Below are 20,910 nucleotides of genomic sequence, written 5' to 3'. Positions count from 1 at the left end.
TCCCATTGAACTGGACAAAAATGGCCTACTCTGCAGGCAGGGTGGGAGAACTGGGATGAACAATGGGAAAGCCGGATGGACAGCAGATCAGAAACTGTGGTAAAAGCCTTATATACATAAACACTCAGTGCCCCAAAACTCAGCAACACAAACAAACTCTATGGTTTTCTGTCTGGGTCAATGATGCATAAAGAAAACTCCAAAAAATGTCACACTGACAATATATTTATTTTTTCTGTGTAGAAGATGCAACTTTTGTGTTTTAAACATAAGGATGAAGCTAATTAGTTGATATTGAGTCATACGTTTCAAACGCGTCACACTCAAATTAGGATTTAACCGTCATCTACGACTTCTCTCATGTGGGACCAGAGTGTTCAGTTGAAAGGGCTCAGCACAATATTAAACAGATATTACATGTCTTATTTGGTTACTGGATAACTCAAGATCACTGAATGTCTACTGCTTTATGACAGCAAAATGAGGAAAAGATCTCAACATGCTTCAGCTAAAAGCACAGGTGATTATAAAGCTGGACCCAACTGAACACAAACAAATAAGTGACCTTGTGAAACCTCAGCTGTGAAATGTGCACACTGTTGAGTTTGTGCGTGTCACAGGCTGTGGTCTGGACATCAGAGTGCGAGGCCATTTCCTTAAGTGTGCGCCCCCTTCCCGATCTCATTTCCTACATACCCAAACAAAAGCTGCTTCTCTGGGAAAAGTGCTCAGGCACTTATGTTGCTGTGTAGAGCTCCAACCTGCTTGCAAGCAGACTCTTTTGTCGTCAGCATGTCTGTATACAAGGTGCAGAGCACTTCAGCTTCATGTGACATGATTGATTTATTCAAAATAAGCAACCCAAAAACAAGTGCACACAACCTAGCCCACCCAACCATTGAAATCAAACTTTCCAGAGCAATCAGCAATAAATTAAGCTTTGTTGCACGTGCAGAACCAATGGAGCAGTCTTCTAGCTTTTATCTGGCTATTTTGTTTCCCCCCCCCGGCATGTTTAGATGGACTTCAGCTGGAAACTCGGAGGGGAAAGACGCGGGGTGTTTTTCCCAGAGGCCGTGCAAATCTGAGGGGTCAGAACACCCCTTGTAGAGACAGGACAATGCATGGCAAGGGAGCAACGCACAATACAGAAAGATTTAAATGCAGAATGTGTTCAAGTTATTAAAAAGTATAGAGTAATTTGGTGAAAATGCCATTTTTTTAAAAAGGGGAGGGTTTGATTAACTCGGGGGTCGGCAACCCACAGCTCCAGAGCCATCCCATTCTGTTGCGGCTTTGACAAAAAATAACATGGAAATAAATAACGGTTATTTTAATGTTATTTTTGCACAGTGGACAATCTTTCAAAGGCAACACCTCTTATTTTGGAGTTTGAGGTGATACTGTGTCACTGAAAAAAAAAAAGAAATGTGCGTCACATCCTATTACGTCACTGTCAAACGCCTTCCCCCTGCAGGTGGCTCATCCACTGTCACTGGATAAATAAAGAAAAAAGAATAGTCAGGTATTAATTTGATTTCACTGCCAACGATGCTGGCTTCCCTGTATGCTTGATATGTGGCAAGAAATGAGCAAACAACAAAACATGTCATGTTGAAAGACACTTCCACAACAAGCAAACATTTGCTGAAAAGTATCAAGCTGGAGACGAGCGAAAAAGAGCGATTTCTCAACTGCTGCAGCAAACTGAGCAAATTAAATATACTTTCACGAAGTCTCCAAACTCAACTAATGCTGCTAGTTGTGTGGCAGCTCATGAGATAGTGAGGCGTCGGTTAGTAAAAACGTGTCCATCCTCGGGAGCTTTTCCAAAATACATGCTTTTTGGACATGGCTTATTTATTTTAAAGTTATTTTACACAGTTATGGGGACGACTTGAGGCCTGCATAGTTCTGTGTTTAACTTGACCTCAATGTAGGCCGACACATGCCACTGTATTTTTGTTCTCCTCTTCATAAGAGTTTGATATTAGTATAACAGGTAAAATAGCAATACAATGTCAAGAATTATTCTTATTCCATTAAAAGAAAAAAAAAATATATATATATATATATATATAGTTCTTGTATTTGAAGACCAATTATACTTGGTGGAAAATGGGGCAAAAAGTCTCTTTGGATAGAAAAGGTTGCCAAACCCTGGATTAACTCAACATGAGGTTTAAGAGCTGGTACATATGAAGTTAGATGTCTTTATTAAGCAAACAAAATGTGCTTTGAGAGCAAATTTCTCGTTTGTAAGTAAATTAATTAGTTTTGCTTATGAAACTAGAATTTTTGCTGCAAATCAAACATATTTGATCTCAAAATGAAAAGCTACGAATTGAGTTTGGACGTAGTGGGCGGGGCATACGCTGCTGAATGAGTGAGGAGTTTCTATTAGTGGGTTTGACTTGATCTTGTCACGCTATGCTAACGGGAGGTTACGGTGAGGACTACATGGAAGATGACATATTGCTCTGTTTTGTTAAAAGTATTATAAATTTCTGCGTGCATGCAACCACAGCGTATGCCCCGCCCACTACGCCCAAACTATCGTAGATTTTCGTTTGAGCTTCTGAAAAAATTTTTTTGCAGAAACACTAGTTTCATTAGCACTAACTATTTACGAGAAATTTGCTCTCAAAACAGTTTGCGTAAAAAAAGACAGCTACCTTCATTCAGTACACAGCTTAAAGCAATCTTAGACAGTTCTGTGCTTAAGTGCACTGAATTTTATAAAAGGTGGTAATTACACCAAAGTGGACAGATTAATGAAATCTTTGATACAGAAAAACTGTTTTGTTGTTGCTTAGCAAATCCATGCCAGAGCTTGATGGACATCGGGGCCCAATTACCTTTCGGTTAAAAATGGCCCATAAACATTACTAGCTGCCAGAGTAACATTTACTGAATCACCATTAAAGCTGACAACAGAGTGCCGAATCACTTTGCAGGACGGAAATACTGGCACTCAGTCCTTTACAGTTCTTGGCTCTGCCACTTACGCCATAAACCCAGCCCTCCACATTTTAATCGTGACATTGAAGATGGATCAAAAACTCAAGTGTCATGAGATGGAAATAATATATTCAGCTTTTATTTTATCATACAATAAATACAGAAGCTCCACTGTCTTTAGACTCCAGCTTTCATCTGGTTGTTAGGCGGTAGCGCCTTTCCTAGGTGGATCCCAACAGTCAGTCCATACTCCTTGGCAGCGTGTTTCTCATGGACCTCAGGCTTCAGCTGGAAACCCTTCTCCCCATCAAAGCAGTCAGAGGGGGTGAAGGAAAGGGGTTTTTCTTCCAGGACTCCATGCAGTCGGGTACGCCAGCCCGTCAGCATGGTGATGCGAGCCTCAGAGGGAACGTGAGACGGAGCCCAGAAGATCTGAGGGGCCAGAACCTGGAAGCCACAGTAGTGCAGGATGCCGTTCTGGAGAGAGACAGCGTTTAAATGTTGTGCTTTAGACCCCATTTAAAGAGAAATCCTCTGGAGCGATCATTCAATTGGCCTTTCTAGACGGCAGGAACCTAGCAAACACTGAAGATTTCATTCCAAGGTTGTACATAGAAATAAATGCCATTAAATTCCCAAATCTTTAAGGCTTAGTTGAAGCAATATTCTGATGCAGTACCTGTAGTGGCCACAGTGTGACATTCATGTCTCCATTAATACCATCTGCACTAAACATGGACTCCTGAGACCCAGTGGTGAAGGACAGCATGGCTTTCTTGTCCTGTGCAGAAAGAAAGCAAATTAGAAAAGTAACAGAACAGCTTTAGACTAGTAATGCAAACTGCTTGATTTGAGTCTTTACTTTGAAGAGACCCTGGCTGTATCTCTTCTCTGGAGTGTAAGCATAGCCCAGTGTGAGCACCCGGTCAATCCAGCCCTTCATGATTGCAGGAACAGTGAACCAGTACATGGGGAACTGAGAAGTAGGGCCAAGTGTTAGTATTGGGCATAGGGAGGCTTAACTAACACATTGCAGTCCCCAAGCAGCTACCTGAAAGATGATGAGGTCTGCCTGTGTGAGTTTGCGTTGTTCCTCAGTGATGTCAGCACACAGTTTTTCTTCCTCCCATGCCAGTTTGGTCTCCTCTGCATAACGGAAGTGATCGGCATTCTTGACATCTCCTGCAGAGAGAACATTACATTTAAATTCTGAAGTTCAAGAAAAAGCCACATTTATAAATGCCAGGGAGGTATTGGTATACCGGTGATGTCCTCAGCAGTTGCAGTGGCTTTAAACTTGATGGCGTACAGGTCCGATACTTCTACTGTGCAGCTCTGATCGGTTAAAACGTCCACAGCAGCGTCTTTGGCTGCAGCGTTGAATGAGCCAGAGCTCTGGTGGGCATACACGATCAACACTTTGGTCACAGCTAAAGCAAGAATTAGAGAACAGAGATGAGCACGCACTTGATCAGAAAGTTAGCAAGTGACGCACTAGTCCAGTTTGAGATCCAACATTAAACAGAAAATACATATACTGCCAAATCTCTCAGCAAACACTAGAAAACATAGTAGATAATTCACCCATTCTGAACACTGCTGTCAACTGCTGAGTTTTGCAGATAGCTGGTGTATTGAGTGAGAGAGCAGGTCCGTCTGGAGCAACATTCAAGATGCTGTTTTATACACCACAAGACTCAACACACAGCCTTCTCACATGTGCTGTCAAACAGCAATCAAGGTCATTAACCAATCACCTGGCCTCTCTCAGAACAGTCATCCACATATCTTTTATTGAGCCTGGACAGCATTTTTAAATGGGGAGTCGAATTCATGTACCACTTAGCCAAGAATATGTAGGTTTTGATCAGTTAAACCAGCTACAGATTTAGCCTATGTCTAGATTTGTATATATGTTGCAAAAGTATGACGATGCTTTGAAATTAAAATAATACATTGTTTATTGTAAAGGAGACAAGGACAACACTAATCTATCCGTGGAGGGATTACCAAACTGGCCTATCAGGGGCCTCACTCAGAAGGCGGCACAGGTTCTGGTCCAGGCTCTGGTCATCTTACGGATAGACTATTGTAACTCCCTCCTGGCAGGTCTACCTGCTAATGCCATTCGACCTCTACAGCTCATCCAGAATGCAGCTGCTCGACTGGTCTTCAACCTCCCGAAATTTACCCACACTACTCCGCTCCTCCGCGACCTTCACTGGTTACCGGTGGCCGCCCGCATCCGCTTCAAAACATTGGTACTTGTGTACCGTGCTGCAAACAGATCGGGTCCGGTCTACATCCAGAACATGGTCAAACCGTACACCCCACCTTGTTCACTTCGCTCGGCTTCTGCCAATCGGCTTGTAGTTCCGTCACTACGAGCTAAACACTCGATGAAGTAATGACTGTTGGCGGTGCTGGCTCCTCATTGGTGGAACGAGCTCCCCATTGACATCAGGACAGCATAGAAAGTCTCTACACCTACCGTCGCAATTTAAAAACACATCTTTTTCGACTATCATTTGAATAGGGAAGGTAGCGCCGTAGTAGCACTTTGGTAACACTTAAATGTCCCTTACCAATAGCACTTTGTAGTTTAACTTTATTGAAGAAATTGTACTCGCTTGATTCTTGTTGTTCTGAGTTTGGACTCATGGTTTAATGCACTTATTGTAAGTCGCTTTGGATAAAAGCGTCAGCTAAATGACATGTAATGTAACATGTAAAAGAGGTCAAGAGGCGCGTATGCCAGGGTGTCCGTTGTGACTCTTGTTCACGTTCCATCTACTGTGGAGAGACAACGTTATCTTGACTGATGCTAAGCACTCCATGCCAAATAGACCCTCCTTTTCTTCTATATTCTGCAGAACAGGTTTGCATGATGTGGAAGGTTGCCCCTCATATGAAAACCTGAGAGGTTGTTGTCTTTAAGGTGTGGGTGGAGGGACAACCGCCTCCAGACACGCACTCTGCGCTGTTCTTCTGGTAACTTAGACATCCTTGTCAAAGATGAAATGGGGATCCAGTTTGAAGGACCATAATAGAAAGGTTGGCTGACAGTGGCGTCACTCAAAACTTAGGATCCAGAAATCACATCACACCACTGAAGTGACTGAACGGATCACAAATAGTCTTGTAGTTCCTGATAGACATCTTTGCCAAGTTTGGCTTGACAATATGTACAGAAATACCTTTGTTATATGCATTTGTAAGTAGGTGTTTGTGGTTTCTATAAAAACAAGGGAAAACTATTAAAGCCAAGCATTTTAAAGAACATGGCATGCACCGCTATGGTTAGCATGATCACAAGGTCAATGGGGACTACCTACACCAAATGATCCCATTATATGAATGGCTAACAGTTAACAGCAATGAACTGAAGACATTTAGTATCCCAAAGGTAGGACACCAACACTACAGGCTGAATGACAAATACTAACCTGTGGCCATATCACCTGAATAAACCTAGTATGATGTTCAGCAACAGTGGGTTTAATAACAAGTAATGACCAAATAATTGGGCATTGAATGTAGTATCAAGCAAAGGCTCGACATAACTAGAAGCCAACAGACACTTCATTGCTCTCTAGTGAGTCCAATTAGCATGACCAGCAGTAAAGGAAACTGAACAGGAATCATTAACCGGGATGAATACTGTACATACACCACAGCACTATGTACCCAACACATTTACAGGTCTACGGACAGTCATACAAAGCCCTTCACACCTTTGACAAGCTCCCACCCACAATCTCAGATCTGCCGACGGCAACCTCCTTTCCCTCCATACTCTGGCCAAGCATCGGACTTTCTCCATAGCTGCCCTCTTAGCACCTCCACTTTCAAAACTATTTAAATCTGCATTTATCCTGTGATGGTAGCTCATTATGCCTTTTCTATTAGGTCAGCTCTCATTTCTATGGTTGCTTTTGTTTACCATGTAATGTTTTTTGAGTACCTTGTAAAGCTCTATACAAGTAAAAATGCCGTAATGCCCATTTTGGGTTTGAGGGACAAACTGCTGGAACGCAGCAAAAAGAACTTGTGGACTATGCAGAGACTGCGCATACCACTATGAGTTGGTATAGTCCAAGGGGTGTGGCCTTTGTAACATTTACATAACTTCTTGGCTCTGCCACTTGAACCCAGTCCTTCATATTTCAATCATTACATTGTAAATGCAGGAAAAAAAAAAATACAATCTCAAGCGTGATGTAAATATTAAATTCAGCTTTTATTTTCCATTACACAATAAATACAGAAGCTCCACCGTCTTTAGACTCCAGCTTTCATCTGGTTGTTAGGCGGTAGCGCCTTTCCTAGGTGGATCCCAACAGTCAGTCCATACTCCTTGGCAGCGTGTTTCTCATGGACCTCAGGCTTCAGCTGGAAACCCTTCTCACCATCAAAGCAGTCAGAGGGGGTGAAGGAAAGGGGTTTTTCTTCCAGGACTCCAAGCAGTCGGGTACGCCAGCGCGTCAGCATGGTGCTGCGAGCCTCAGAGGGAACGTGAGACGGAGCCCAGAAGATCTGAGGGGCCAGAACCTGGAAGCCACAGTAGTGCAGGATGCCGTTCTGGAGAGAGACAGCGTTTAAATGTTGTGCTTTAGACCCCATTTAAAGAGAAATCCTCTGGAGCAATCATTAAATTGGCCTTTCTAGACCACAGGAACCTAGCAAACACTGAAGATTTCATTCCAAGGTTGTACATAGAAATAAATGCCATTAAATTCCCAAATCCTAAAATCCTGAATCTTTAAGGCTTAGTTGAAGCAATATTCTGATGCAGTACCTGTAGTGGCCACAGTGTGACATTCATGTCTCCATTAATACCATCTGCACTAAACATGGACTCCTGAGACCCAGTGGTGAAGGACAGCATGGCTTTCTTGTCCTGTGCAGAAAGAAAGCAAATTAGAAAAGTAATAGAACAGCTTTAGACTAGTAATGCAAACTGCTTGATTTGAGTCTTTACTTTGAAGAGTCCCTGGCTGTATCTCTTCTCTGGAGTGTAAGCATAGCCCAGTGTGAGCACCCGGTCAATCCAGCCCTTCATGATTGCAGGAACAGTGAACCAGTACATGGGGAACTGAAAAGTAGGGCCAAGTGTTAGTATTGGGCATAGGGAGGCTTAACTAACACATTGCAGTCCCCAAGCAGCTACCTGAAAGATGATGAGGTCTGCCTGTGTGAGTTTGCGTTGTTCCTCAGTGATGTCAGCACACAGTTTTCCTTCCTCCCATGCCAGTTTGGTCTCCTCTGCATAACGGAAGTGATCGGCATTCTTGACGTCTCCTGCAGAGAGAACATTGCATTTAAATTCTGAAGTTAAAGAAAAAGCCACATTTATAAATGCCAGGGAGGTATTGGTATACCGGTGATGTCTTCAGCAGTTGCAGTGGCTTTAAACTTGATGGCGTACAAGTCCGATACTTCTACTGTGCAGCTCTGATCGGTTAAAACGTCCACAGCAGCGTCTTTGGCTGCAGCGTTGAATGAGCCAGAGCTCTGGTGGGCATACACGATCAACACTTTGGTCACAGCTAAAGCAAGAATTAGAGAACAGAGATGAGCACGCACTTGATCAGAAAGTTAGCAAGTGAAGCACTAGTCCAGTTTGACATCCAACATTAAACAGAAAATACATATACTGCCAAATCTTTCAGCAAACACTAGAAAACATAGTAGATAATTCACCCATTCTGAATACTGCTGTCAACTGCAACTGCTGAATTTTGCAGATAGCTGGTGTATTGAGTGAGAGAGCAGGTCCGTCTGGAGCAACATTCAAGATGCTGTTTTATACACCACAAGACTCAACACACAGCCTTCTCACATGTGCTGTCAAACAGCAATCAAGGTCATTAACCAATCACTTATTCATGTACCACTTAGCCAAGAATATGTAGGTTTTTATCAGTTAAACCAGCTACAAATGTTGCCTGTTCATAACAGGACGAACAATAATACTCGTAGACATTCATCTTCTACTTCAAGGCAATGTATGTTTTTCCCATTTCAGCTTAGCCAGAAAGAGACTGAGCATAGGTTTGTCAATGTCTTTTGTTTTTACAGAGTATCCGTGTGGATATTTGAGAGCATGCATGTGTGTCTTTGTCTGTCTGTGTACTATATGTTTAGAAATTGTGTAACAGTCCTGATGTCTTCAAACCACATGAAGCAGATGTGGCTCAGTGATCCTCTCACTCTACTCTTTCGGGTTTCAGGCTCTGTTATCCTTAACATTATTCTCTTTACAGAAAAGGTTGCCTGCGGTCGAGCACACTCACGAATGTTGCCCTGTGAAAAAAAGAAGAAAACACTCAGCAATGGACATCAAAGGCCTGAGACATGAGCTGGCACACATCTGGGACCAAAATCAGCTCTGAGTTTTAGCCACTGTGAGAATGAGGGTTTAATGGTCAACTGTTACATATTAGCACATAGGTGTACATGTGTGCAATTATGCCGCATGAGTGAGACATATTGATACCCATTGTCCGCTAAATTTCTTCCCATTGTCTCTCTTTTTTCTGGCTTATAGAAATTGAGTTTTAAGGATAGATGTTTGCCAAATTCGCATTTTATTCAAATTTAACATTTTGAAGCATTCTGATGTTTACAAGACCATCTCATTTTGTCTCTGCCTCTATTTCTTCTCCCCAACACCACACGCGTTGTGCTTTAATATTAAGCATCTGGCTGCATTCTCTCTGTTGAGATGGGAAGGGATCGTCAGGAGGGTTGTGTTCATGGTTTGTGATTTATTGACAAACCATGACAAATTTATCATCTCAGACATTTTTTTCGCAACATTGCATGAAGTACTCCAAAGTTCGAGATCTCTGCTATATAAGTGAAGTATGTAGTGTCTGGTACTGAAGGTTTGACAGCATGTAGGAACTCCTTTACACAAAACCACAACCATGCAGCTATGGATTGCATAGGGACATTAAAGATACATACCCACAGAGGCTTTTAGCTTGTTTGTAATTATAATAAATGCTGGAAAATAATTTGAAAATGTAGCCTACAGTGCCATCATATGGCCAATGTGAGAAAACACAGTTAGTTGATCCTCTATATACTGTATGTGGTCACACTTTAAAAATAATGCTTATATTTACTGCACCTTAGGATATGCTACAACATTATGCATATGCTAGTAAAGTAAAATAATATATTGTTTATCGTAACATTGAAAAGGACATCTTCAGCATGAACAGAATACTGAATTTGAGGTGCAGTGTTTGGTTGACCTTCAGTATGTCACTGAAAAGAGGCACGGTGGTGATGGGTGAATGCTGAGTGCCTTTTTTACATCTGTGCTGAGGAGCCTGTTGAAAGTCAATACATTTTCTGTTACTGTTACTGTTTACCACTGGATGTTAAAAGTCCCCAGTATCTTTCCCAGTAAAGAGATTGTTTTTATGCCGTTCACGGTTTAATCACAGTTTGTGAATATCTGCCAGAGCTTGAGAGGGAAAGTGAATGATCACTATCCAGATGGTGAGTCATGAATTGTGGCTGTTTATTGGCCGGACAGAGTCATTGTAAAGCATGCAAACTGCCGCCTTTAACAGATTAATGTCACTGATCTAATCACTCGAATGACCAAAAGTAAACAGAGCACAAGGATTTAAAGTGATTCTCGTAGTGCACGCTCAGCGCTGCTGCCTGACAGGGTTACAAATTAAAAGGCATTCAAGTGGTTCATCAGCTGGAGGAAGGTCTTGTAGAGACCTCTAATATTTAAAATACATACCAAGTAATTCCTCCTGATCAAACACACAGAAATAAACAGCTTTTATCAGAAAAAAGCAGATCTTAAAGAAAATATCACTCTCCCTGACCACCAGCCCTCAAGCCGAGACTTATCACCTGAAACTCAGAACTTTTAATTTCCTCTCAACAACAGTTGATGGTGAGTTCATCGTCACAAGTTAAATTGTGTGTGACTGAGACTGAATTACAAAGAAATCACTCTGTGAAATAACCTTTCTTCAGTGAAGTGGTTATAGAGTATGCACTAGTCCACCAGAGAGCAGCAGACACAAGTGAGAGGCACGTTGTATTACCTGCTGACAGGAAATCACTATTTATCATGACATTTGCATGACAGCGGTGCACCATTGTTTGGTGTTTATATAAAATTTTACATTTTTAAGGTGTAATATAAGATTGTGATTTTGCCACATTTAATTGTTTCTTTCCACACAAAAAAAGAGAATCAGAAAAGTCAAGAAAAGGAAAAGTATGCATCAAATAAAGCATAGAAAGCAAATAAAATACCTTGCGCAAGCATGAAATATAAAAACAATCCAGAATTTAGACAAAATAAAATAAATTATACTGGAGACAATGTTGACTTTAGTACATTTACTCCCGGTACGAGAAAAATCCAGGTTATAGGTCTCTAGTTACAGATGCTGAATTCAAACAAAAACAGCACTTTACGGCCCGTTACCGAGAGATTGCTATTTTTAGACAGAAAAAAACCCTGTATTTCACTGCTCTTTACATTTCCTCCAACATGGTTGAATAATAGACGGATATTTGTTTGTAATTTGAGAGTCACAACGGACACCCTGGCATACTTGCCCCCTTTAGGCCCCTGATAGGCCAGTTTGGTAATCCCTCCATGGATGGATTGGTGTTGTCCTTGTCTCTTTTACAATAAACAATGTATTATTTTAATTTCAAAGTATCTTCATACTTTTGCAACATATATACAAATCTAGACATAGGCTAAATCTGTAGCTGGTTTAACTGATCAAAACCTACATATTCTTGGCTAAGTGGTACATGAATAAGACTCCCCATTTAAAAATGCTGTCCAGGCTCAATAAAAGATATGTGGATGACTGTTCTGAGAGAGGCCAGGTGATTGGTTAATGACCTTGATTGCTGTTTGACAGCACATGTGAGAAGGCTGTGTGTTGAGTCTTGTGGTGTATAAAACAGCATCTTGAATGTTGCTCCAGACGGACCTGCTCTCTCACTCAATACACCAGCTATCTGCAAAACTCAGCAGTTGCAGTTGACAGCAGTGTTCAGAATGGGTGAATTATCTACTATGTTTTCTAGTGTTTGCTGAGAGATTTGGCAGTATATGTATTTTCTGTTTAATGTTGGATCTCAAACTGGACTAGTGCGTCACTTGCTAACTTTCTGATCAAGTGCGTGCTCATCTCTGTTCTCTAATTCTTGCTTTAGCTGTGACCAAAGTGTTGATCGTGTATGCCCACCAGAGCTCTGGCTCATTCAACGCTGCAGCCAAAGACGCTGCTGTGGACGTTTTAACCGATCAGAGCTGCACAGTAGAAGTATCGGACCTGTACGCCATCAAGTTTAAAGCCACTGCAACTGCTGAGGACATCACCGGTATACTAATACCTCCCTGGCATTTATAAATGTGGCTTTTTCTTGAACTTCAGAATTTAAATGCAATGTTCTCTCTGCAGGAGACGTCAAGAATGCCGATCACTTCCGTTATGCAGAGGAGACCAAACTGGCATGGGAGGAAGGAAAACTGTGTGCTGACATCACTGAGGAACAACGCAAACTCACACAGGCAGACCTCATCATCTTTCAGGTAGCTGCTTGGGGACTGCAATGTGTTCGTTAAGCCTCCCTATGCCCAATACTAACACTCGGCCCTACTTCTCAGTTCCCCATGTACTGGTTCACTGTTCCTGCAATCATGAAGGGCTGGATTGACCGGGTGCTCACACTGGGCTATGCTTACACTCCAGAGAAGAGATACAGCCAGGGTCTCTTCAAAGTAAAGACTCAAATCAAGCAGTTTGCATTACTAGTCTAAAGCTGTTCTGTTACTTTTCTAATTTGCTTTCTTTCTGCACAGGACAAGAAGGCCATGCTGTCCTTCACCACTGGGTCTCAGGAGTCCATGTTTAGTGCAGATGGTATTAATGGAGACATGAATGTCACACTGTGGCCACTACAGGTACTGCATCAGAATATTGCTTCAACTAAGCCTTGAAGATTCAGAATGTAGGATTTGGGAGTTTAATGGCATTTATTTCTATGTACAACCTTGGAATGAAATCTTCAGTGTTTGCTAGGTTCCTGCCATCTAGAAAGGCCAATTGAATGATCGCTCCAGAGGATATCTCTTTAAATGGGGTCTAAAGCACAACATTTAAATGCTGTCTCTCTCCAGAACGGCATCCTGCACTACTGTGGCTTCCAGGTTCTGGCCCCTCAGATCTTCTGGGCTCCGTCTCACGTTCCCTCTGAGGCTCGCATCACCATGCTGACGGGCTGGCGTACCCGACTGCATGGAGTCCTGGAAGAAAAACCCCTTTCCTTCACCCCCTCTGACTGCTTTGATGGGGAGAAGGGTTTCCAGCTGAAGCCTGAGGTCCATGAGAAACACGCTGCCAAGGAGTATGGACTGACTGTTGGGATCCACCTAGGAAAGGCGCTACCGCCTAACAACCAGATGAAAGCTGGAGTCTAAAGACGGTGGAGCTTCTGTATTTATTGTGTAATGGAAAATAAAAGCTGAATTTAATATTTACATCACGCTTGAGATTGTATTTTATTTTTCCTGCATCTACAATGTAATGATTGAAATATGAAGGACTGGGTTCAAGTGGCAGAGCCAAGAAGTTATGTAAATGTTACAAAGGCCACACCCCTTGGACTATACCAACTCATGGTAGATTTGTATACTGTTTACCACTGGATGTTAAAAGTCCCCAGTATCTTTCCCAGTAAAGAGATTGTTTTTATGCCGTTCATGGTTTAATCACAATTTGTGAATATCTGCCAGAGCTTGAGAGGGAAAGTGAATGATCACTATCCAGATGGTGAGTCATGAATTGTGGCTGTTTATTGGCCGGACAGAGTCATTGTAAAGCATGCAAACTGCCGCCTTTAACAGATCAATGTCACTGATCTAATCACTCTCATGACCAAGTAAACGGAGCACAAGGATTTACAGTGATCCTCGTAGTGCACGCTCAGCGCTGCTGCCTGACAGGGTTACAAATTAAAATGCATTCAAGTGGTTCATCAGCTGGAGGAAGGTCTTGCGGAGACCTAATAGTTTCTTTGAAATGCATACTAAGTACTTGCTCTGGTTAACATAGTAGTGGAAGTAGACAATGGGTGACGTATACTTGGATCACAGTCCCTACCAGAAGAGGAACATTTTGTTGCTGTAAATTCAGTGTTTGTGTGAGGCAGTGAAATGTTAAACTGGTGATTAAAAGTTCAAACAAGTCACTTATGTGGATCAAAAGAACATTCCATTTATTTCGATACATTTTGCCACATTCAATTGTTTCTTTCCATATCAAGGGATCAACAATAATAACCTTAAGAGATGAAAGTTTGATATAGATCTCTCTCACTTTCAGCTTCTCACACATTTGGATTCATGTTAACGTCTCACAATACTTTCCTTATTACTGTGGATGCTTTCAGGTCAGCAGAAAAAAACATTTTCAGAAAACTAACGTACAAATTGCATCTGGCCTGACTTCCTGGTTGTTTATATATAGCAGACCAATAAACCTCGCTCAAGTTCAGTTATTAAGGGGCTGTAAAGTCTGCGGTTGCTGACACCTGTGACTGAGTTTCCTGGCAACAGAAGGTCCCAAAATAAGGAGAGATACGTGCAATTATGCAACAAAACAGAAAAGGAAACAGAGCGGAATAGACACTGAAATAAAGAATCATATATTGACATGACTTTGTGACTTTGAATAATTTGTGTTTCTTAGTCATCTTGGTTCTTTTTTCAGCTTTTTAGTATTCATTCCATTTTAAATGCTCCCTGGCATTGTAGTTTTGTTTTATCAAGGGCAACATTTGTATGGTTTTCTAACTGCTATACAGTTCAAATTAAATAAATAAGCCAAATATTAAAATCCCGTAATCCTCATGCTCACCTTTTCTTCTCTTTTGTCCTCGTCGGGATAATAAGTCACTTATTATATTTTCTCAGCCACGTAGGGTTTCCTGAGCCAATGACCCTGAAGGCAACGTGGTGAAGTGATGTTCACTGAACCGTGACAGTGTTTAGCAGCAAAACACTGAGTTGCATTGTTAATAGAGTGGATGACAGACAAACCTTGTGCATATCTATTTAATGTCACAGCAGAGGCATGTACCGAGATAAGAATCACTGTTTCCAGAGTTAGTTCTCTGACTGAATGAAAGTCAGACAGTTAGACATCAAGCAAACGTGATTTAACATTCCTGTCTCCAGCTTTTTAAATGCAGGGATTTGCTACATTTCTTTGTTTTGTATCATTGTTCAATGAGTACCTTTTTTCATCCTTGATTGGCCAAAACAAGCAATGGGACTTTTGGTCTCAATGTAAATCATTGTTTGTAGTTGGCTCGATGTGTCTGGTGTGTCTCACCTCTCTTCTTCTCTTGCCCGAGCCTCATCCTCCTCACCGCTGTAGCCATGGTGATTGATTAGATGTCATCTGATTCCAAATCAGCGGAAACAATATATGACAGCAGATGGTAACAAGACATATTGGAGAGCTGAGGGAGGAAGAGGTGGGAACAATCTGCTTGTTTGCATTTACACATTGTTTGACCACACAAGAGGGTTTGCAAGAACTGGCAAATGGACAAGGAATAGAAAAAAGAGGAAGTTAGGAGGAACAGAAAGTTGGACTGAAACATGCAGTAATATACACAGATGGTCAACACAAACTTTGTCACCACCAAATTACAGTCATCTAATCTGTCGATTAAATCCACAATAGGATTCTTGCATGAAACCAAACTTCCTATATGTTACATTCTCCATTCTCCTCAACCTCAGACTCTTCACGTCCAACCTCAAAGGAGAGACAATCTGACCATCCCTCCATTTGGTGTTCATAGTTTTGAAATCTACAGGGTGTACGTACATTGTTTGGCTCATTTGTTATATCTCTGCTACATTCATTAGTGTTATTTATGCCACGTACAAAAAAATATTGTTGGAAAGCTTATTTTATGATGTTTCACTTGATGCATTTGATAGCTAATCCAATACATGTCTGCTCTCCCTGGGATGGTTGAAACATCTGTAGATCCTACCTTGTTACAAATAAACAAAAAGTAGACAAAATCAAGAAAAAAAACTTTTACCAATTGAATAGAAAGTTACTGAGTGAATGTTTACTCAAAAGACAGCCAGTCAGAGACCTTTTGGATGGGGGCAAATTCTATATCTCAATGGTATATCGAAATAAAAGAATTTTTCCATTTTTTTTTTTTTCTCAAAGAACACTGTGACCAGGTGTCATTGTTAATATACGGTGTTCAAAATTAGACTGCAGTCTTTTAATTTAAATTGTGCTTTTCTTTTGCCCAGAATGCACTCCTTGTACATTTACAGTTAGCAGACACCTGGATATGTGTAGGGATTGTTTTCATTATTATTATGTAACTCTGTAATGCTGTTCATTATGTACACATGACATATATTGTGTCTGTCCATCCGGGGAGAGGGATCCTCCTCTGTTGCTCTCCTGAAGGTTTCTTCCCTTTTTTTCCCTGTGAAAGGTTATTTTTGGGGAGTTTTTCCTGATCCGATGTGAGGTCCTGGGACAGGGTTGTCATATGTGTACAGATTGTAAAGCCCTCTGAGGCAAACATGTAATTTGTGATATTTGGGCTATATACAAAATAAACTGAATTGAATTGAATTGAAAGTGAAAGCTGGAGGTTTAACAACACACATTAATTATCCTGCTGTGTCGTCACTTCGCTGGGAGGTTGATGTGAGAAATGGGCAGATCAACAAGCCAGACAGTCTGTTACTGAAGGATGTGATGCACCTGGCAATATGACGGAGGACGGGAGGGACTGCGGAGTTGTTTTGACCCGATCACGGTTACCATGCAGCATTTTCACTCGACTCAAGAAGAAGAACAGCATGGGGGCTGATGGGGAAATAACTTGTACGTGTTGCTGCTACATTGACTCTTTATCGCGTCAGGGATGCTGCTTTATTATGTGAGGCTCTTGAATCAGTTGGCTCTGTTGTTTTTGAATGAGCAAGGTAAGTTAAAATGTACTTATATCCTGCACTACAACGCAGTTTCAGAGGTTTGAGCTGTTCTTAATAGACTCAGCTGGTTGCAAGCTTGAAATATTCCGAGTTTGAATAAACTAAAACATGAAATATATATATATATATATATATATATATATATATATATATATATATATATATAAATACATATTTATAGAGAGAGAGAGCGAGAAATCCTACCTTTAAAGTACCCCTTCTGCTCCAAAACCGAAAGTGAATCTGCTGAATAATAAGCTAATGATAATAATAACTGAAACAAATACTGAAAGGTTATTTTCACATGTCAGAATATGATCTAATGTTTGTCGATTCTTCAATTGCCTTGAGATTAAAAGAATGGAACTTCAATAAACGTTATCTTACTAAATGGCGTCATAAGTCGCATTTTATTTTGTAGTCTTGATATTGTTTCTCTCTGCAAGCAGAAAATCTGTAGATCCTCCATTAGGGGACACCATGAGTCCCTCATATGTCGGAGTCCTTTGTCCCTTATCTCTCACAATAGTTTACATATCATATATCATAATGTTGTTGATCATAGTGTGTAGTTAATCTAAATCTATAGTAGTATGTTTTTTTCTGAACTGGTGTAGATTGGACGTATAAAGTAGCACAACATGGAAACAGTCAGATACATTACTAACTCAAAATTGTACTTTGGGTAGTCCAAAAAGGACTCTCTTCAACTCGATGCATTACATGTGCATTGACGAAGAGCACGCGAGTTTTGCATACACTTTGGACATTGTATTTGTTTGTTCCTGGCTGTCAATTAGTCGTTGAAACAGAATCATCTCTAGGTGTCATTTATATTTCTACTTTTCTTCAGGATCCTTCCAGTCTGAGGACAGGAGCATGATGCTCAGTCCTGACCAGCCCGAGCCCGACCTGCCCTGGGGACAAACGGACACGGGCTCCGTGCCGGCCGTTCTGGAGGACGGTAACGACAAGGCGCGCTGCGCGCACGTGCCCGCCCTCAGCAGGGAGGAGAAAAGGCGGTGGAGGCGCGCGACAGCTAAGTATCGCTCTGCGCACGCCACCAGGGAGCGCGTGCGCGTCGTGTCTTTCAACGTGGCCTTTGCAGATCTCAGAACGCTGCTCCCAACACTCCCACCAGACAAGAGGTTGTCCAAGATTGAGATCCTGCGACTTGCAATTCGTTACATCTCCTACCTCAACCACGTGCTGGATGTTTAGGAGGATGGACTGAGGCATGACTTCTGGATATAGCAGTTAAGGAATGCCCTGGGGTTATAAGGTCACATTAAACTAATGGGACACGGTAAACTGCCATGCATCTTACATTACATTAATATTTCATCATGGGAAATAGTTGCCGGACTACAGGCTTACTGTCAGCAACAGGATAAAACAAGAGTGGACATATTTTGAAGGTGCTGCATATTATATTTGTGTATAGCCAAACTAAAACATTGCAATGCTTGACCCTAAACTTGTGACTTTTCTGTGTGCACCAATTTGTAAATATATTTATTTCAGTTACACAAAAGATACTTTATTGGACGTTTGTGTGCTTTCGGGATTCAGTTGCAGTTGAAATGAAACTGGGACAGCTTGAAAAATATCAAATAAACCGTATTGATGCTGTTTATCCTATTTATATATTTCTGAAACAAGGAGATTCTTATTTGAAGGCCTTATTATTAGATTTCATCTTACAAGCTTTTTGTAGCTCTATTAATTTCAACTGAAGCCATAAAGGGAAGCTATTACACAAGCTGGTCCTCTGCCATATTGGTGAAGTCTTGGTATTTGTAGGTGTTTCTCTCCCTCTAGATGGGACAGGTGTTTCTCCAGACAAACCAAAACAACCCTATTACAGCCATCCGTCTCCTTCCTCTCTGGTCACACACGCACACAAGTGGACATACATCAAAATTATGTATAAAATGAGTACGGTGAACATACCAGACAAGAGAGAAAGAAGTGGTCACTTTTGGCTCCCTGGGATGAATGCCAACATGATTTGATTAAGACTTGGATTTTTGTAACTTTAACCCAAAATATCAAATATCAAAGCAAAAGCCGTCCTTTAGACTGTCATGTGTGGTTATTCTGAGTGTTTTTACATTATGCCCTGGCTTTGCAAATTCCCAAAATATGGCTTTTATATTTCCTTACGAGATGAGGCGATGGATACAAACTCTTGTGCGCCCTTTGACTTTTCTCTCCATTAGTCAGAAGCCGTCGGTGCTCCCTCTCTCATCCTTTATGCGAGTCTCTGCGGTGTAATGTGGCCCAAGGGGCTTGAGGTATTGTTCATGTCCACTCCAGCAGTAAGAGTGACAGCCCTTTGTCTGAACACTGCACAGTCCACACACTACACACTTGGTCTACACATACAATATACTGTATATGTTGGGAGGAGAGGAGGACAGGCCTTACATCAGACTTTAAGATACATGAGGCAGTGGAAGCTGGCCAGGCCATACATAGATATATATTCATATTCTGTTTGCCAAAGTTGGTCAAATACTAAAACTAGGCAAGAACTGTAAGCTATGTCTAGATACAGCTCGAACACACGCCACAGACTGTTTGGAAGGAGCAGCACTGCCCTCTGATGGAGATAGGGGGAGATTTAACTGTTAAAAGTTCATATTCACTATATTTTAAAGACAAACTTGCACAGGTTGCCTTTGAACTGACCTTAAAATGTATTTCTGACAACTGTAGAGGCATGTTTACCTTTCCACCTGTAATCACCACCCAAGCCAAGTTATAGGTAGAAGGAGTGATTGCTGTTCTGATGATATTCAAAGCTGTAGCTATTTTTGTTTAGTTTATGTCTTGAGCCATTAAAAACACTGCTTTATTTGCATTTAGTATAGCTCTTCTGGAGCTTTCGATCATATCACATGAGATTCATCAGCAGATGGAGTTCAGTTCTTCTGAAATTGTAGTTGTTTAAACGCCTGTAATGTTCATCCTATCTAATAAAAAGTCTGCGTCATAATGGAGATTAGATCTGTTGAATATCATCGAAAGCTCAAGAACAGTTACGAAGTGGACAGTGGGGTGAGATTATTTTGTCAGCTGCAGTCTTGAATGTCAAGAATAAACTCAACGCTGTTGTAGTTATTTATCACTAATATAAATCTTGTTGTTGTTTTTGATTTTTCAAACACCACCATCCTACCGGCTGTTACCACTACGGTCTTCATTTGGCATTTTTTCCTGTGTGCATATAGTGAAAAATGCCTCTTTCCTTCACATTCTGTCTCTGTTGTCTGGCCAGGCCTGAAATGTCCTTAATTTGCCAATATAAGGAATTTGTGGCATATTTATGCCCTCCACAATCTCCCAAAATCCACAGGTCTTGACCCATAAAATGCGTCGCTGTAAAGCGTTTGATACCAACACTTCTATAGATTATATATCTGGGATGACACTTATCAGGTGTGTAATCACATGCAGGTGGGACCTTCCTACAAGACAGAGCCTCAAGATCAGGTATTGAAGCTGAACCCAAGGCCTTCATCACGTCAGTATAGACACTGGGCTTTAGTCACGCAAACCCCCATTTTCCCAAATAATGTACAATCCCCACACAATAGACAATACTGTGAACCTGGTGGTCTCGTATATTGGTGCGCTCGCAACATTATGTACAATACAATTATGTTTTTGTTGTTTTTTTTGACAGAGAAAGTTCAACGAAGCACCTACAAACTAAAACAAATTACATCTACTTGTTCTCCCTCATTGAATATGCAACTTTCAGAAGATATCTCCTGCTTTACTGAAAAGTCAATTATCGACGCAGGTGAACTGCGGTTTGATGTTTCCACATCACCCTTTATTGGACCACAGTGGCCTCCGCAGTAGATGTGAGGCAAACGTGCATC

At 41.3% G+C, this 20,910-nt stretch overlaps 4 protein-coding genes across 5 annotated transcripts; 2 read left to right on the top strand and 2 right to left on the bottom strand.

The window, feature by feature from the left end:
* Nucleotides 1-3,138: 3,138 nt before the first annotated feature.
* On the bottom strand, nucleotides 3,139-4,712 carry LOC117750690 (NAD(P)H dehydrogenase [quinone] 1-like). Its single transcript, XM_034561975.1, has 6 exons — nucleotides 4,546-4,712; nucleotides 4,224-4,391; nucleotides 4,013-4,143; nucleotides 3,824-3,937; nucleotides 3,641-3,742; nucleotides 3,139-3,438 (listed from the first exon to the last, which is right to left on the bottom strand). The coding sequence occupies exons 1-6, from the start codon at nucleotides 4,547-4,549 to the stop codon at nucleotides 3,139-3,141; spliced, it is 819 nt and encodes a 272-aa protein (XP_034417866.1). The 5' UTR covers nucleotides 4,550-4,712.
* Nucleotides 4,713-7,222: 2,510 nt separating this feature from the next.
* LOC117750997 (NAD(P)H dehydrogenase [quinone] 1-like) lies at nucleotides 7,223-15,502 on the bottom strand. 2 transcript variants are annotated; one of them, XM_034562486.1, is made up of 6 exons: nucleotides 15,366-15,502; nucleotides 8,343-8,510; nucleotides 8,132-8,262; nucleotides 7,943-8,056; nucleotides 7,760-7,861; nucleotides 7,223-7,542 (listed from the first exon to the last, which is right to left on the bottom strand). In XM_034562486.1, exons 1-6 carry the CDS (start codon nucleotides 15,412-15,414, stop codon nucleotides 7,243-7,245), a joined length of 864 nt encoding a protein of 287 aa, XP_034418377.1. In that variant the 5' UTR covers nucleotides 15,415-15,502; the 3' UTR covers nucleotides 7,223-7,242. The 2 variants fall into 2 exon arrangements, with proteins under 2 accessions (XP_034418377.1, XP_034418378.1); XM_034562487.1 differs by lacking the exon at nucleotides 8,343-8,510 and having other exon boundaries at nucleotides 15,366-15,500.
* LOC117750998 (NAD(P)H dehydrogenase [quinone] 1-like) lies at nucleotides 11,914-13,472 on the top strand. The gene is made up of 6 exons (XM_034562488.1): nucleotides 11,914-12,029; nucleotides 12,184-12,351; nucleotides 12,432-12,562; nucleotides 12,638-12,751; nucleotides 12,833-12,934; nucleotides 13,151-13,472. Exons 1-6 carry the CDS (start codon nucleotides 12,026-12,028, stop codon nucleotides 13,448-13,450), a joined length of 819 nt encoding a protein of 272 aa, XP_034418379.1. The 5' UTR covers nucleotides 11,914-12,025; the 3' UTR covers nucleotides 13,451-13,472.
* Nucleotides 15,503-16,759: 1,257 nt separating the features above from the next.
* LOC117750404 (helix-loop-helix protein 2-like) lies at nucleotides 16,760-20,097 on the top strand. The gene is made up of 2 exons (XM_034561606.1): nucleotides 16,760-17,008; nucleotides 17,871-20,097. Exons 1-2 carry the CDS (start codon nucleotides 16,948-16,950, stop codon nucleotides 18,236-18,238), a joined length of 429 nt encoding a protein of 142 aa, XP_034417497.1. The 5' UTR covers nucleotides 16,760-16,947; the 3' UTR covers nucleotides 18,239-20,097.
* The last annotated feature ends 813 nt before the right edge of the window (nucleotides 20,098-20,910 follow it).

Source organism: Cyclopterus lumpus, chromosome 21 (genome assembly GCF_009769545.1).
Source record: "Cyclopterus lumpus isolate fCycLum1 chromosome 21, fCycLum1.pri, whole genome shotgun sequence".
NCBI classification, from domain to species: Eukaryota; Metazoa; Chordata; class Actinopteri; order Perciformes; family Cyclopteridae; genus Cyclopterus; species Cyclopterus lumpus.
Note: the sequence above shows the minus strand (reverse complement) of the source record. Positions and strands in the feature narration are given on the sequence as shown.